Raw genomic sequence first — 15,741 nt, 5'->3', positions numbered from 1 at the left:
TCCAAAAATTTGTCCCTTTTGACCAAAATTTGGGGTTTTGGGGGGTTTTTGGTACCAAAGTTTGGCTCAAATTGACCAAAATTTTGGATTTTTTGGTTCAATTTGGGCGTTTTTATCACAAAATTTGTCTCAAATTGACCAAAATTTGGGGTTTTTGGTTCAATTTGGGCGTTTTTCTCCCCAAAACTCCTCCCCGTGGAGATCCAACCTCGGCTTCGTGTCTTCTCCTCCCACCAGATCGTCCAAGCCAATTTATCTCAAATTGACCAAAATTTTGGGATTTCAGGCGTTTTTATCCCAAAATTTGTCCCAGTTGGCCAAAATGTTGGGATTTTGGGACGTTTTGATCCCAAAATTTTTCTCAAATTGGCCAAAATTTTGGATTTTTGGTTCAATTTGGGCATTTTTATCACAAAATTTGTCCCTGTTGACCAAAATTTTGGATTTTGTGCCAAATTTGGGGATTTTTATCCCAAAATTTATCTCAAATTGGCCAAAATTTTGGGATTTGCGGCGTTTTCATCCCAAAATTTATCTCAAATTGGCCAAAATTTGGGGTTTTGTGTCCAATTTGGGCTTTTTTATCCCAAAATTTGGCTCAAATTGACCAAAATTTGGGGTTTTTGGTTCAATTTGGGTGTTTTTCTCCCCAAAACTCCTCCCCGTGGAGATCCAACCTCGTCTTCGTGTCTTCTCCTCCCACCAGATCGTCCATCCCAACCCATCCTGGTGGTGACGCCCTCCAGCGTCACCGTGGAAGGGCAGCCCTTGGTCTTCTCCTGCCAGGCCCCGCCCGGCGCCGCCCAGAGGAGATTTGGGATCTTCCAGGAGGAGCTGGAGGTCACCGCCGGGATCTGGGAAGGTTCTGGAAGTTCTGGTGGGATCTGGGAAGGTTCTGGAAGTTCTGGTGTCCGGCTGAGGGTGGAGAGGAGCGGCCGGAACCAGACCGGGAACTTCAGCTGCCGCTACGAGGAGATGACCCAGGGCCGGTGGATCGCGTCCTACCCCAGCGACGCCGTCCAGGTCATCGTCAAAGGTGATTTTGGGGGGAAAATCCACGATTTTGGGGCATGGAGAAACATCAGGGAAGGGTTTGGAGGAGGTGGAGGAGATGCCAAGGTTGGATTTGGTTGGGTTTGGTTGGGTTTGGTTGGGTTTGATTGGGTCATGGTTGGGTTTGGTTGGGTTTGGTGGGGTTTGGTTGGGTTTGGTTGGGTTTGGTTGGGTTTGGTTGGGTTTGGTTGGGTTTGGTTGGGTTTGGTTGGGTTTGGTTGGGTTTGGTTGGGTCATGGTTGGGTTTGGTGGGGTCATGGTTGGGTTTGGTTGGGTTTGGTTGGGTTTGGTTGGGTTTGGTTGGGTTTGGTTGGGTCATGGTTGGGTTTGGTTGGGTTTGGTTGGGTTTGGTTGGGTTTGGTGGGGTCATGGTTGGGTTTGGTTGGGTTGGGTTTGGTTGGGTTTGGTTGGGTTTGGTTGGGTTTGGTTGGGTTTGGTTGGGTTTGGTGAGGTCATGGTTGGGTTTGGTTGGGTTTGGTTGGGTTTGGTTGGGTTTGGTTGGGTTTGGTTGGGTTTGGTGAGGTCATGGTTGGGTTTGGTGGGGTCATGGTTGGGTTTGGTGGGGTCATGGTTGGGTTTGGTGGGGTCATGGTTGGGTTTGGTTGGGTTTGGTGGGGTCATGGTTGGGTTTGGTGGGGTCATGGTTGGGTTTGGTTGGGTTTGGTTGGGTTTGGTTGGGTTTCGTGGGGTCATGGTGGGGTTTGGTTGGGTTTGGTTGGGTCATGGTTGGGTTTGGTTGGGTTTGGTTGGGTTTGGTTGGGTCATGGTTGGGTTTGGTGGGGTTTGGTTGGGTTTGGTTGGGTTTGGTTGGGTCATGGTTGGGTTTGGTGGGGTCATGGTTGGGTTTGGTGGGGTTTGGTTGGGTTTGGTTGGGTTTGGTGGGGTCATGGTTGGGTTTGGTGGGGTCATGGTTGGGTTTGGTTGGGTTTGGTTGGGTTTGGTTGGGTTTGGTTGGGTTTGGTTGGGTTTGGTTGGGTTTGGTTGGGTTTGGTGGGGTCATGGTTGGGTTTGGTGGGGTTGGGTTGGGTTTGGTTGGGTTTGGTTGGGTTTGGTGGGGTCATGGTTGGGTTTGGTTGGGTTTGGTTGGGTTTGGTTGGGTTTGGTTGGGTTTGGTGGGGTCATGGTTGGGTTTGGTTGGGTTTGGTTGGGTTTGGTTGGGTTTGGTTGGGTTTGGTTGGGTTTGGTTGGGTTTGGTGGGGTTTGGTTGGGTTTGGTGGGGTCATGGTTGGGTTTGGTTGGGTTTGGTTGGGTTTGGTTGGGTTTGGTTGGGTTTGGTGGGGTTTGGTTGGGTTTGGTTGAGTTTGGTTGGGTTTGGTTGGGTCATGGTTGGGTTTGGTTGGGTTTGGTTGGGTTTGGTTGGGTTTGGTTTGGTTTGGTTGGGTTTGGTTGGGTTTGGTTGGGTTTGGTTGGGTTTGGTTTGGTTTGGTTGGGTTTGGTTGGGTTTGGTTGTGTTTGGTTGGGTTTGGTTGGGTCATGGTTGGGTTTGGTTGGGTTTGGTTGGGTTTGGTGGGGTCATGGTTGGGTTTGGTTGGGTCATGGTTGGGTTTGGTGGGGTCATGGTTGGGTTTGGTTGGGTTTGGTGGGGTCATGGTTGGGTTTGGTTGGGTTTGGTGGGGTCATGGTTGGGTTTGGTTGGGTTTGGTTGGGTTTGGTTGGGTTTGGTTGGGTTTGGTTGGGTTTGGTTGGGTTTGGTTGGGTTTGGTGGGGTTTGGTTGGGTTTGGTTGGGTTTGGTTGGGTTTGGTTGGGTTTGGTTGGGTTTGGTGGGGTCATGGTTGGGTTTGGTTGGGTTTGGTTGGGTTTGGTTGGGTTTGGTGGGGTCATGGTTGGGTTTGGTTGGGTTTGGTTGGGTTTGGTGGGGTCATGACCCCAAATCTCCTCCTGAATGTCCAAAAAATCCAGATTTCAAGGAGTTTTCCCCATTTTTTCCAAAATATTGAGATTTCAGGGTCCATTTTTAAGCCTTTTTTGACCCAATCCAAACCCAACCTGACCAGGATCACGGTGGCACCTCCAGAACCTTCTGGATGGTTCCTAATGTCCTCTGGCCAAAAGAAATCGGGATTTTGGGTAAAACCGGGTGGTTCTTCTCCATCTTCTCCATTTCCACCTCATCCAGTCCCAAAAATGTTGATTTTTGGACCATTTTTAGCCCTTTTTGACCCAATCCAAGCCCAACCCAAACAGAACCATGGTGGCACCTCCAGAACCTTCTGGGTGGTTCCAAACATCCTCCAGCCGAAAAGAAATCGGGATTTTGGGGAAATCTGGGTTTTTTTGTCCATCTTCTCCATTTCCACCTCATCCAGTCCCAAAAATGTTGATTTTTGGACCATTTTTAGCCCTTTTTGACCCAATCCAAGCCCAACCTGACCAGGACCATGGAGGAACCTCCAGAACCTTCTGGGTGGTTCCTAATGTCATCTTGGCCAAAAGAAATCGGGATTTTGGGTAAAACCGGGTGGTTCTTCTTCATCTTCTCCATTTCCACCTCATCCAGTCCCAAAAATGTTGATTTTTGGACCATTTTTAGCCCTTTTTGACCCAATCCAAGCCCAACCCAAACAGGACCATGGAGGAACCTCCTTTGGTTAAAAAAATTGGAATTTTGGGAGGAACTGGGTGGTTCTTCATGTTCTCCATCATCTTCTCCATTCCCATCTCCAAAATATTGAATTTTTGGACCATTTTTAGGCTTTTTTGACCCAATCCAAGCCCAACCTGACCAGGATCATGGTGGCACCTCCAGAACCTTCTGGGTGGTTCCAAACATCCTCCAGCTGAAAAAAAATCGGGATTTTGGGAAAATCTGGGGTGTTTTTGTCCATCTTCTCCATTTCCACCTCTTCCAGTCCCAAAAATGTTGATTTTTGGACCATTTTTTGCCCTTTTTTGACCCAATCCAAGCCCAGCCTCATCAGGGTCATGGTAGAACCTCCTCTGGTCAAAAAAATTGGGATTTTGGGAGGAACTGGGTGGTTCTTCATGTTCTCCATCATCTTCTCCATTCCCATCTCCAAAATATTGAATTTTTGGACCATTTTTAGGCTTTTTTGACCCAATCCAAGCCCAACCTGACCAGGATCGTGGTGGTACCTCCAGAACCTTCTGGGTGGTTCCAAACATCCTCCAGCTGAAAAAAAATCGGGATTTTGGGGAAATCTGGGGGTTTTTTGTCCATCTTCTCCATTTTTACCTCTTCCAGTCCCAAAAATGTTCATTTTTGGACCATTTTTATCCCTTTTTGACCCAATCCAAGCCCAACCCAAACAGGACCATGGAGGAACCTCCTTTGGTTAAAAAAAATGGGATTTTGGGAGGAACTGGGTGGTTCTTCATGTTCTCCATCATCTTCTCCATTCCCATCTCCAGAACATTGAATTTTTGGGTCATTTTTAGGCTTTTTTGACCCAATCCAAGCCCAATTTGACCAGGATCATGGAGGAACCTCCAGGACCATCTGGGTGGTTCCAAACATCCTCCAGCTGAAAAAAAATCGGGATTTTGGGAAAATCTGGGGGTTCTTCTCCATCTTCTCCATTTCCACCTCATCCAGTCCCAAAAATGTTGATTTTTTGGACCATTTTTTGCCCTTTTTGACCCAATCCAAGCCCAGCCCCATCAGGGTCATGGTAGAACCTCCTCTGGTCAAAAAAATTGGGATTTTGGGAGGAACTGGGTGGTTCTTCATGTTCTCCATCATCTTCTCCATTCCCATCTCCAAAATATTGAATTTTTGGGTCATTTTTAGGCCTTTTTGACCCAATCCAAGCCCAACCTGACCAGGATCATGGTGGCACCTCCAGAACCTTCTGGGTGGTTCCAAACATCCTCCAGCTGAAAAAAAATCGGGATTTTGGGAAAATCTGGGTGGTTCTTCTTCATCTTCTCCATTTCCACCTCATCCAGTCCCAAAAATGTTGATTTTTGGACCATTTTTTGCCCTTTTTGACCCAATCCAAGCCCAACCCAAACAGGGTCATGGTGGCACCTCCTCTGGTCAAAAAAATTGGGATTTTGGGAGGAACTGGGTGGTTCTTCATGTTCTCCATCATCTTCTCCATTCCCATCTCCAGAACATTGAATTTTGGGGTCATTTTTAGGCCTTTTTGACCCAATCCAAGCCCAACCTGACCAGGATCATGGTGGCACCTCCAGAACCTTCTGGGTGGTTCCCAATGTCCTCTTGGCCAAAAGAAATCGGGATTTTGGGAAAATCTGGGTGGTTCTTCTCCATCTTCTCCATTTCCACCTCATCCAGTCCCAAAAATGTTGATTTTTGGACCATTTTTAGCCCTTTTTTGACCCAATCCAAGCCCAGCCCCATCAGGGTCATGGTGGAACCTCCTCTGGTCAAAAAAATTGGGATTTTGGGAGGAACTGGGTGGTTCTTCATGTTCTCCATCATCTTCTCCATTCCAATCTCCAGAACATTGAAGTTTTGGACCATTTTTAGGCTTTTTTGACCCAATCCAAGCCCAACCTGACCAGGATCATGGTGGCACCTCCAGAACCTTCTGGGTGGTTCCAAACATCCTCCAGCTGAAAAAAAATCTGGATTTTGGGGAAATCTGGGTGTTTTTGTTCATCTTCTCCATTCCCACCTCCAAAACATCGAATTTTTGGGTCGTTTTTAGTCCTTTTTCCCACAAATCCCACCCAGGTGGTGAAAAAATCGTCGATTCCAAGGATTTTTCCCAAATCTTTTTTTGTTTTCCCTCCCCATCCCAGATCCGTGTCCTCCTCCCGTCCTCTCCGTGGAGCCGCTCTCGGGCGTGGTGGCCACCGGCCACCGGCTGCGCCTGAGCTGCGCCGCGCCCCGGCGCCACTTCCGGCGCCGCTTCCGCTTCTTCCGCGACGGCGCCGAGGTGACGCCGGGCGCCGGTGACGTCATCGGCGGCGCCGGGGAGGGCTCCGAGCTGCTCTTCCCGAGGATTTCCCGGGAATTCGCCGGGAATTTCAGCTGCCGGGTGGAGGAGGAGGTGGGCGGGGCCTGGCTGGAGGCTCCGCCCAGCCGGGGCGTGGCTGTGGAGGTCAGGGGTAGGTGGGGGATTTTGGGGGGAAAATGGGGGATTTTGGGAAAAAAATGGGGGATTTTGGGGGGAAAATGAGGGATTTTGGGAAAAAAATGGGGGATTTTGGGGGGAAAATGGGGGATTTTGGGGGGAAAATGGGGGATTTTGGGGAAAAAATGGGGGATTTTGGGGGGAAAATGGGGGATTTTGGGAAAAAAATGGGGGATTTTGGGAAAAAAATGGGGGATTTTGGGGGGAAAATGGGGGATTTTGGGAAAAAAATGGGGGATTTTGGGGGGAAAATGGGGGATTTTGGGGGGAAAATGGGGGATTTTGGAAAAAAAATGGGGGATTTTGTGAAAAAAATGGGGGATTTTGGGAAAAAAATGGGGGATTTTGGGAAAAAAATGGGGGATTTTGGGGGGAAAATGGGGGATTTTGGGGGGAAAATGGGGGATTTTGGGGGGAAATGGGGGATTTTGGGGGGAAAATGGAGGATTTTGGGGGGAAAATGGAGGGGGGGATGGTGGGGATTGATTGGGGGTGGCCACGCCCATAAAGCCACGCTCACCTGATTGGCCACGCCCCCAAAATGGCCACGCCCCAAATTGGCCACGCCCACCCAAATTGGCCACGCCCACCCAAAAATGGCCACGCCCCAAAGTGGCCACACCCCAAAATGGCCACAGCCACCCAAATGGTCACACTCCCAAATGGCCACACCCCAAAATAGCCACGCCCACCCCAGTGACCTCACCCCAAAATGGCCACGCCCACCCCAACGATTACACCCTTAAATGGCCACACCCCAAAATGGCCACACCCATCCCAATGGCCACACCCCAAAAGTGGCCACGCCCACCCCAAAGTGGCCACGCCCCAATAATGGCCACACCCCCAAAATAGCCACGCCCAAAAATGGCCACACCCACCCCAATGGCCACACCCCTGAAAGGCCACGCCCACCCCACTGACCACACCCCAAAATGGCCACACCCCAAAATGGCCACACCCCAAAATGGCCACACCCCCAAATGGCCACAACCCAAAATGGCCGCACCCAAAATTGGCCACGCCCATCCCAATGACGTCACCAAAAATGGCTGCGCCCTGAGATGACCACGCCCACCCTAAAATGGCCACACCCACCCCGATGACCTCACCCCAAAATGGCCACACCCTCAATTGTCCACGCCCACCCCAAAATGGCCACACCGCAAAATGGCCACACCCCAATGACCACACCCCCAAATGGCCACGCCCATCCCAGTGACCACACCCCAAAAATGTCCAGGCTTACCCCAATGGCCACACCCCAAAATGGCCACACCCACCCCGATGGTCACACCCCCAAAATGGCCACACCCACCCCAAATGGCCACGCCCACTCCAATGACCACGCCCCAAAAGGGCCACGCCCATCCCAATGGCCACACCCACTCTAAAATGACCACGCCCACTTCAGTGACCACACCCCAAATGGCCACACCCCAAAATGGCCACACCCACCCCAAAATGGCCACACCCACCCAAATGGCCACACCCAAAAATGGCCACACCCAAAAATGGCCACGCCCATCCCAATGACATCACCAAAAATGGTCGCGGCCTGAGATGACCACGCCCACCCTAAAATGGCCACGCCCACCCCGATGACCTCACCCCAAAATGGCCACGCCCACCCAAAATGGCCACACCCCAAAGTGGCCACGCCCCAAAAATGGCCACACACACCCCAATGACCTCACCCCAAAATGGCCACGCCCACCCCAATGTGGCCACACCCCAAAATGGCCACACCCACCCCAATGACCTCACCCATCCAATGACCACGCCCCCCAAAATGGCCACACACAAAATTTGGGGTGTGGGGATTTTGGGGAGCTCCAAAATTTGGGTGGTTTTGGGGTTTTTGGGGTGGTTTTGGGGTTTTTTGGGGTGGTTTTGGGGTTTTTGGGGTGGTTTTGGGGTTTTGTGGGGTGGTTTTGGGGTTTTTGGGGTGGTTTTGGGGTTTTTGGGGTGGTTTTGGGGTTTTTTGAGGTGGTTTTGGGGTTTTTGGGGTGGTTTTGGAATTTTTGGGGTGGTTTTGGGGTTTTTGGGGTGGTTTTGGGTTTTTGGGGTGGTTTTGGGGTTTTTTTAAGGTAGTTTTGGGTTTTTTTGGGGTGGTTTTGGGGTTTTTTAAGGTGGTTTTGGTGTTTTTGGGGTGGTTTTGGGGTTTTTGCTGACCCTAGGGTTGGTTTTTGGGGTGGTTTTGGGGTTTTTGGGGTATTCATTGACCCAGAGGAGTTTCTTGGGGTGGTTTTGGGGTTTTTGCTGACCCAGAGGAATTTTTGGGGTGGTTTTGGGGTTTTTCTGGGGTGATTTTGGGGTTTTTTGGGGGTTTGGTGACCCAGAGGGTTTTTGGGGGGTTTTGGGGTTTTTGGGGTGGTTTTGGTTTTTTTTGGGGTGGTTTTGGGGTTTTTGGGGTGGTTTTGGGGTTTTTTTGGGGTGGTTTTTGGGTTTTTTTGGGGTGGTTTTGGGGTTTTTTTGGGGTGGTTTTGGGTTTTTTGGGGTGGTTTTGGGGCTTTTGGTGTGGTTTTGGATATTTTGGGGTGGTTTTGGGGTTTTTGGGGTGGTTTTGGGGTTTTTGGGGTGGTTTTGGGGTTTTTGGGGTGGTTTTGGGTTTTTTGGTGTGGTTTTGGGGTTTTGGGGTGGTTTTGGGGTTTTTGGGGAGGTTTTGGGTTTTTGGGGTGGTTTTGGGTTTTTTTGGGGTGGTTTTGGGTTTTTGGGGTGGTTTTGGGTTTTTGGGTTGGTTTTGGGTTTTTTTGGGGTGGTTTTGGGGTTTTTTTGAGGTGGTTTTGGGTTTTTTTGGGGTGGTTTTGGGTTTTTTTGGGTGGTTTTGGGTTTTTTGGGGTGGTTTTGGGGGTTTTGGGGTGGTTTTGGGGTTTTTGGGGTGGTTTTGGGTTTTTGGGGTGGGTTTGGGGTTTTTTTTGGGTGGTTTTGAGTTTTTTTGGGTGGTTTTGGGTTTTTTGGTGTGATTTTGGGGTTTTTGGGGTGGTTTTGGGTTTTTTTGGGGTGATTTTGGGGTTTTTGGTGTGGTTTTGGGGTTTTTGGGTTGGTTTTGGGTTTTTTTGGGGTGGTTTTGGGTTTTTGGGGTGGTTTTGGGTTTTTGGGTTGGTTTTGGGTTTTTTTGGGGTGGTTTTGGGGTTTTTGGGTTGGTTTTGGGTTTTTTTGGGGTGGTTTTGGGGTTTTTGGGGTGGTTTTGGGGTTTTGGGGGGGTTTGGTGACCCACAGGGGTTTTTGGGGTGGTTTTAGGTTTTTTGGGGTGTTTGCTGACCTTGGGTTTGGTTTTTGGGGTGGTTTTGGGTTTTTTGGGGTGGTTTTGGGGTTTTTGGGGTGGTTTTGGGGTTTTTGGGGTGGTTTGGGGTTTTTTGGGGTGGTTTGGGGTTTTTTGGGGTGGTTTTGGGGTTTTTTTGGGGTGGTTTTGGGGTTTTTGGGGGGCTTGGTGACCCAGAGGGTTTTTTTGGGGTGGTTTTGGGGTTTTTGGGGTTTTTGCTGACCCTAGGGTTGGTTTTTGGGGTGGTTTTGGGGTTTTTGGGGTATTCATTGACCCAGAGGAGTTTCTTGGGGTGGTTTTGGGGTTTTTCTGGGGTGATTTTGGGGTTTTTTGGGGGTTTGGTGACCCAGAGGGTTTTTGGGGGGTTTTGGGGTTTTTGGGGTGGTTTTGGTTTTTTTTGGGGTGGTTTTGGGGTTTTTGGGGTGGTTTTGGGGTTTTTTGGGGTGGTTTTGGTTTTTTTTGGGGTGGTTTTGGGGTTTTTGGGGTGGTTTTGGGGTTTTTTTGGGGTGGTTTTGGGGTTTTTTTGGGGTGGTTTTGGGGTTTTTTTGGGGTGGTTTTGGGTTTTTTGGGGTGGTTTTGGGGCTTTTGGTGTGGTTTTGGATATTTTGGGGTGGTTTTGGGGTTTTTGGGGTGGTTTTGGGGTTTTTGGGGTGGTTTTGGGGTTTTTGGGGTGGTTTTGGGTTTTTTGGTGTGGTTTTGGGGTTTTTGGGGTGGTTTTGGGTTTTTTTGGGGTGGTTTTGGGTTTTTGGGGTGGTTTTGGGTTTTTGGGTTGGTTTTGGGATTTTTAGGGTGGTTTTGGGGTTTTTGGGGTGGTTTTGGGGTTTTTGGTGTGGTTTTGGGGTTTTTGGGGTGGTTTTGGGTTTTTGGAGTGGTTTTGGGTTTTTTGGGGTGGTTTTGGGGTTTTTGGGGTGGTTTTGGGGTTTTTTTAGGGTGGTTTTGGGGTTTTTGGGGTGGTTTTGGGGTTTTTGGGGTGGTTTTGGGGTTTTTGGGGTGGTTTTGAGATTTTTGGGGTGGATTTGGGGTTTTTTGGGGTGGTTTTGGGTTTTTTTGGGGTGGTTTTGGGGTTTTTGGGGTGGTTTTGGGGTTTTGGGGGTGGTTTTGGGTTTTTTGGGGTGGTTTTGGGTTTTTGGGGTGGTTTTGGGGTTTTTGGGGTGGTTTTGGGGTTTTTGGGGTGGTTTTGGGGTTTTTAGGGTGGTTTTGGGGTTTTTGAGGTGGTTTTGGGGTTTTTAGGGTGGTTTTGGGGTTTTTTTGGGGTGGTTTTGGGGTTTTTGAGGTGGTTTTGGGGTTTTTGGGGTGGTTTTGGGGTTTTTTGGGGTGGTTTTGGGGTTTTTGGGGTGGTTTTGAGATTTTTGGGGTGGTTTTGGGTTTTTGGGGTGGTTTTGGGGTTTTTTGGGGTGGTTTTGGGTTCTTTTGGGGTGGTTTTGGGTTTTTTGGGGTGGTTTTGGGTTTTTTGGGGTGGTTTTGGGGTTTTTGGGGTGGTTTTGGGGTTTTTTGGGGTGATTTTGGGGTTTTTGGGGTGGTTTTGGGGTTTTTGGGGTGGTTTTGGGTTTTTTTGGGGTGGTTTTGGGGTTTTTTGGGGTGGTTTTGGGTTTTTTGGGGTGGTTTTGGGGTTTTTTGGGGTGGTTTTGGGGTTTTTGGGGTGGTTTTGAGATTTTTGGGGTGGTTTTGGGGTTTTTGGGGTGGTTTTGGGTTTTTTGGGGTGGTTTTGGGGTTTTTTTGGGGGGTGTTGGTTTTTGGGGTGGTTTTGGGTTTTTTTGGGGTGGTTTTGGGGTTTTTGGGGTGTTTTTGGGGTTTTTGGGGTGTTTGCAGACCCTGGAGGTTTTTTTGGGGTGGTTTTGGGGTTTTTGGGGTTTTTGCTGACCCTGGGTTTGGTTTTTGGGGTGGTTTTGGGGTTTTTGGGGTGTTTTTGGGGTTTTTGGGGTGTTTGCAGATCCTGGAGGTTTTTTTGGGGTGGTTTTGGGGTTTTTGGGGTGGTTTTGGGTTTTTGGGGTGTTTTTGGGGTGATTTTGGGGTGTTTGCAGACCCTGGAGGTTTTTTTGGGGTGGTTTTGGGGTTTTGGGGTTTTTGCTGACCCAGGGTGGTTTTTGGTGTGGTTTTGGGTTTTGGGGGTTTTTGCTGACCCAGAGGGATTTTTGGGGTGGTTTTGGGGTTTTTCTGGGGTGATTTTGGGGTTTTGGGGGGGTTTGGTGACCCAGAGGGTTTTTTGGGGCAGTTTTGGGGTTTTTGGGGTGTTTGCAGACTTTGGGGTTGGTTTTTGGGGTGGTTTTGGGGTTTTTGGGGTGGTTTGGGGTTTTTGGGGTTTTTGCTGAACCTGGGGTGGGTTTTTTGGGTGGTTTTGGGGTTTTTGGGGTTTTTTGGGGCTTTTGCAGACACTGGGGTTGGTTTTTGGTGTGGTTTTGGAGTTTTTGGGGTGGTTTTGGGTATTTGCTGACCCAGAGGGTTTATTTGGGGTGGTTTTGGGGTTTTTAGGGTGGTTTGGGGGTTTTGGGGGTTTTTGCTGACCCTGGGGTTGGTTTTTGGGGTGGTTTTGGGGTTCTTCTGGGGTGATTTTGGGGTTTTTGGGGGGTTTGGTGACCCAGAGGAGTTTTTTTTGGGGTGGTTTTGGGGTTTTTGCTGACCCAGAGGGTTTTTTGGGGCAGTTTTGGGGTTTTTTGGGTATTTCCTGACCCAAGGTATTTTTTTGGGTAGAAAATTCAGATTTTTGGGGAATTCGCTGAACCCGGGTGATTTTTTTGAGTAAATTTTTGGGGATTTTGGGTTTTTTGCTGACCCAGGTGGATTTTGGGGGCATTTTTGGGGTTTTTTGGGTATTTCCTGACCAGGGTTTGGGTTTTTTTTGGGTTTCTCACCCTCAGCTCAGCTCGAGCTCCTCCCATTGGTCATCGGCACCGCGGTGGGCGTGGCCTCGCTGCTCCTCGGGCTCCTATTGGCTGCTTGTCTGTGCCGGAAGAGGCGGGGTCAGTGGGGGAGGGGAGGAATTTGACCCCACCCCCAAAATCGCCCATTTTAACCCTAAAATTTCCCTGTCAGTCCAAAAATACAAAATTCTGCCCCCAAACCACCAAATTTAACCCAAATTTCTCTATTTTAGTCCAAAACTTTGGGTTTTGATCCCAAATTTCCCACTTTGATCGCAAAACTGCCTTCAAATTTCCCATTTTAACCCAAATTTTCCCATTTTAACCCAAAATTTCCCATTTTAACCCAAATTTTCCCATTTTAATCCCGAATTCCCCACTTTGATCCCAAAACTGCCTTCAAATTTCCCATTTTAACCCAAATTTTCCCATTTTCATCCCGAATTCCCCACTTTGATCCCAAAACTGCCTTCAAATTTCCCATTCTAACCCAAATTTTCCCATTTTAGCCCAAAAAAAGGCCCTTTTGTCCCCATATTGTCCATTTTGACCCAAAGTTTTGAATTTTATTCTGGAATTCACTTTTTTTTGGCCCAAATTTGCCAATTTGACCCCAAAACTGTCCCCAAAGTTCCCGTTTTGACCCAAACTTCTCTGGTTAAGTTCAAAAATAGAAAATTCTGCCCCCAAATTTAACCCAAATTTCTCTATTTTAGTCCAAAACTTTTGGTTTTGACCCCAAATTTCCCACTTTGATCCCAAAACTGCCTTCAAATTTCCCATTTTAACCCAAATTTTCCCATTTTAACCCAAAATTTCCCATTTTAATCCCAAATTCCCCACTTTAATCCCAAAACTGCCTTCAAATTTCCCATTTTAACCCAGATTTTCCCATTTTAGACCAAAAAAAGGCCCTTTTGTCCCCAAATTGTCCATTTTGACCCAAAGTTTTGAATTTTATTCCGGAATTCACTTTTTTTGCCCCAAATTTGCCAATTTGACCCCAAAACTGTCCCCAAAGTTCCTGTTTTGACCCAAATTTCCCCAGTTCAGTTCAAAAATTGATCATTCTGCCCCAAATTCACCCATTTTAATCCCCAAATTCCCCCAAATCTCCTGTTTTAAAACCAATTTTACCCCAAATTCCTCATTTTGACCCCAAAATCGAATTTTGATCCCCAAACCCTCCCTTTTAGTCCCAAAATTGACCCTTTTGCCCACAAATTTCCCATTTTTACCTCAAATTATCTTTTTTTTTTTACCCAAATTTGTCCCTTTTGCTCTTAAATTAATTTTGATCTCTGAATTCCCCCCAAATTCCCCATTTTAGTCCAAAAACCGACTTTTTTACCCACAAATTGCCCATTTTAGTAAAAAAAGATACTTTTTTACCCCCAAATTGCCCATTCTGACTCCAAATTTTCCCAAAAAAAACCATTTCTGACACCAAAATCGTCCCTTTCTGCCCAAAACTTCACCCTTTTACCCCAAAATTCCCCTTTTTGACTTAAAATCTTCCCCTAATCTCCCCTTTTAACCCAAATTTGTCCATTTTTACCCCCGAATTACCCATTTCGATACTAAAATTGTCACTTTTAGCCAAAAAAATTAAACATTTTGCCCTAAATTACACATTTGGATCCCAAATCGCCCATTTTGTCCCCAAATTTCCTTGAAATCTCTGATTTTAACCCAAATCTGCCCATTTCACCCCAGAATTGGCATTTTTGCCCCATTTTGATGCCAATTTTCCCATTCCAGTTCAAAAATTTACATTTTTCCCCCAAAATTGTCGATTTTGACCCTCCAATTGTCCCCCTTTTGTCCAAAACTCGGCCATTTTGCCCCAAATTCCCCCAAATTTCAAAATTTCTCACATTTTTTCTCTTATTTTCCCTTAAAATGCCCCTTTAAACCCCAAAATTGGGCTCTTCTCACCCCAATTTTCTCATTTTTGACTAAAATTTCATTTTTTGCCCCAAAATTTTGCCCCTGAATTGCCCATTTTGATCACAAATTTCCCAAATCCCCAATTTTTCCCCCCAAATCCCCAATTTCACCCCAAATTTCCCATTTTCCTCCCAAACTCAACCCCTCCACCCCCACATTCCTGATTTTCACCCCCAAATTCCCTTTTTTTGCCCCAAAATTCCCTTTTTCTGCCCCAAACTCCCCATTTTCAGCCCAAACCTTCGATTTTGCCTCACCCAAATCCTCATTTTACCCCCAAATTCCGATTTTGCCCCAAAATCGCCGTTTTTGTCCCAAATTCCCCATTTCCCCCCAAATTATTTTATTTTATCACCAAACCTCTCTTGCCCCAATGCCAAAATCCCCAATTTAGCTCCAAAATCTCCATTTTTCACCCCAAAAATCCTCAATTAACTCCAGATCCCTTTTTCCACCCCCAAATCCCGTTTTTTTCCTCCAAAATTGATTTTTTTGCCCAAAATGTTGGATTTTCACCCCATTCCAGGAGGTTCTCGCTGGCGGGGGCTGCGCCCGGGGGAAGACACCGGAACTTTCTCCATGGGGGACCTGGAGGTGGCTTCCTGAGACAGGCCACGCCCACCAAGATGGCGGACAAGGCGCAGACCACGCCCACCAAGATGGCCGACAGTACGCAGACCACGCTCCCCGGAATGATGCTGAAACCACGCTCCCAAAATGGCCGCCTTCAAAATGGCTGCCAGCTTAAAAGCCACGCCCTCAAAATGGCCGCCAGCTCAAGCCACGCCCCCAAGATGGCGGTCGGCTTAAAAGCCACGCCCACAAAATGGCCGCCAGCTCAAGCCACGCCCCCAAGATGGCCACCAGATCAAAAGCCACGCCCACAAAATGGCCGCCATTTTAAAAGCCATGCCCCCAATATGGCCGCTGAAATAAAGGCCACGCCCCCAAAATGGCTGCCAGGTCAAAGGCCACGCCCCCAAGATGGCTGCCATCTTAAAAGCCACGCCCACAAAATGGCCCCCAATCCAAGATGGCCACTGAAATAAAGGCCACGCCCCCAAAATGGCCGCCATTTAAGAAGCCACGCCCCTAAAATGATCGACATTTTAAAAGCCACGCCCACAAAATGGCTGCCAGCGCAAAAGCCACGCCCACAAAATGGCTGCCACTTCAAAGGCCACACCCCAAAGATGGCCGCCATTTAAAAGCCACGCGCCAAAATGGCCGCCAGCGCAAAAGCCACGCCCACAAAATGGCGGCCAGCGCAAAAGCCACGCCCACAAAATGGCGGCCAGCGCAAAAGCCACGCCCACAAAATGGCCGCCAGCGCAAAAGCCACGCCCACAAATGGCCGCCAGCGCAAAAGCCACGCCCACAAAATGGCTGCCATTTTAAAAGCCACGCCCCCAAGATGGCCGCCTTTTAAAAGCCACTCCCACAAAATGGCCGCCACTTCAAAGGCCACGCCCCCAAGATGGCCGCCGAAATAAAGGCCACGCCCCCAAGATGGCCGCCATTTAAAAGCCACGCCCACAAAATGGCCGCCAT

The 15,741-nt window shown here is 48.4% G+C and overlaps 1 protein-coding gene across 2 annotated transcripts in view; it reads left to right on the top strand.

Annotated features, from left to right (window-relative positions):
- LOC131590716 (immunoglobulin superfamily member 1-like) overlaps positions 1 to 15,342 on the top strand; it is a 31,001-nt gene extending 15,659 nt beyond the window's left edge. The window contains exons 4-8 of one of the 2 annotated variants that reach the window (XM_058860987.1): positions 707 to 862; positions 893 to 1,036; positions 5,783 to 6,095; positions 12,243 to 12,339; positions 14,717 to 15,342. In XM_058860987.1, coding sequence (XP_058716970.1) covers positions 707 to 862; positions 893 to 1,036; positions 5,783 to 6,095; positions 12,243 to 12,339; positions 14,717 to 14,938 — 932 coding nt within the window. In that variant the 3' untranslated portion in view covers positions 14,939 to 15,342. Of the gene's footprint in view, positions 1 to 706; positions 863 to 892; positions 1,037 to 5,782; positions 6,096 to 12,237; positions 12,340 to 14,716 lie in introns of both variants that reach the window. The other variant, XM_058860988.1, reaches the window with a different exon arrangement.
- The last annotated feature ends 399 nt before the right edge of the window (positions 15,343 to 15,741 follow it).

Source organism: Poecile atricapillus, chromosome 34 (genome assembly GCF_030490865.1).
Source record: "Poecile atricapillus isolate bPoeAtr1 chromosome 34, bPoeAtr1.hap1, whole genome shotgun sequence".
NCBI classification, from domain to species: Eukaryota; Metazoa; Chordata; class Aves; order Passeriformes; family Paridae; genus Poecile; species Poecile atricapillus.
This window is presented reverse-complemented; position numbering and strand designations above follow the sequence as displayed.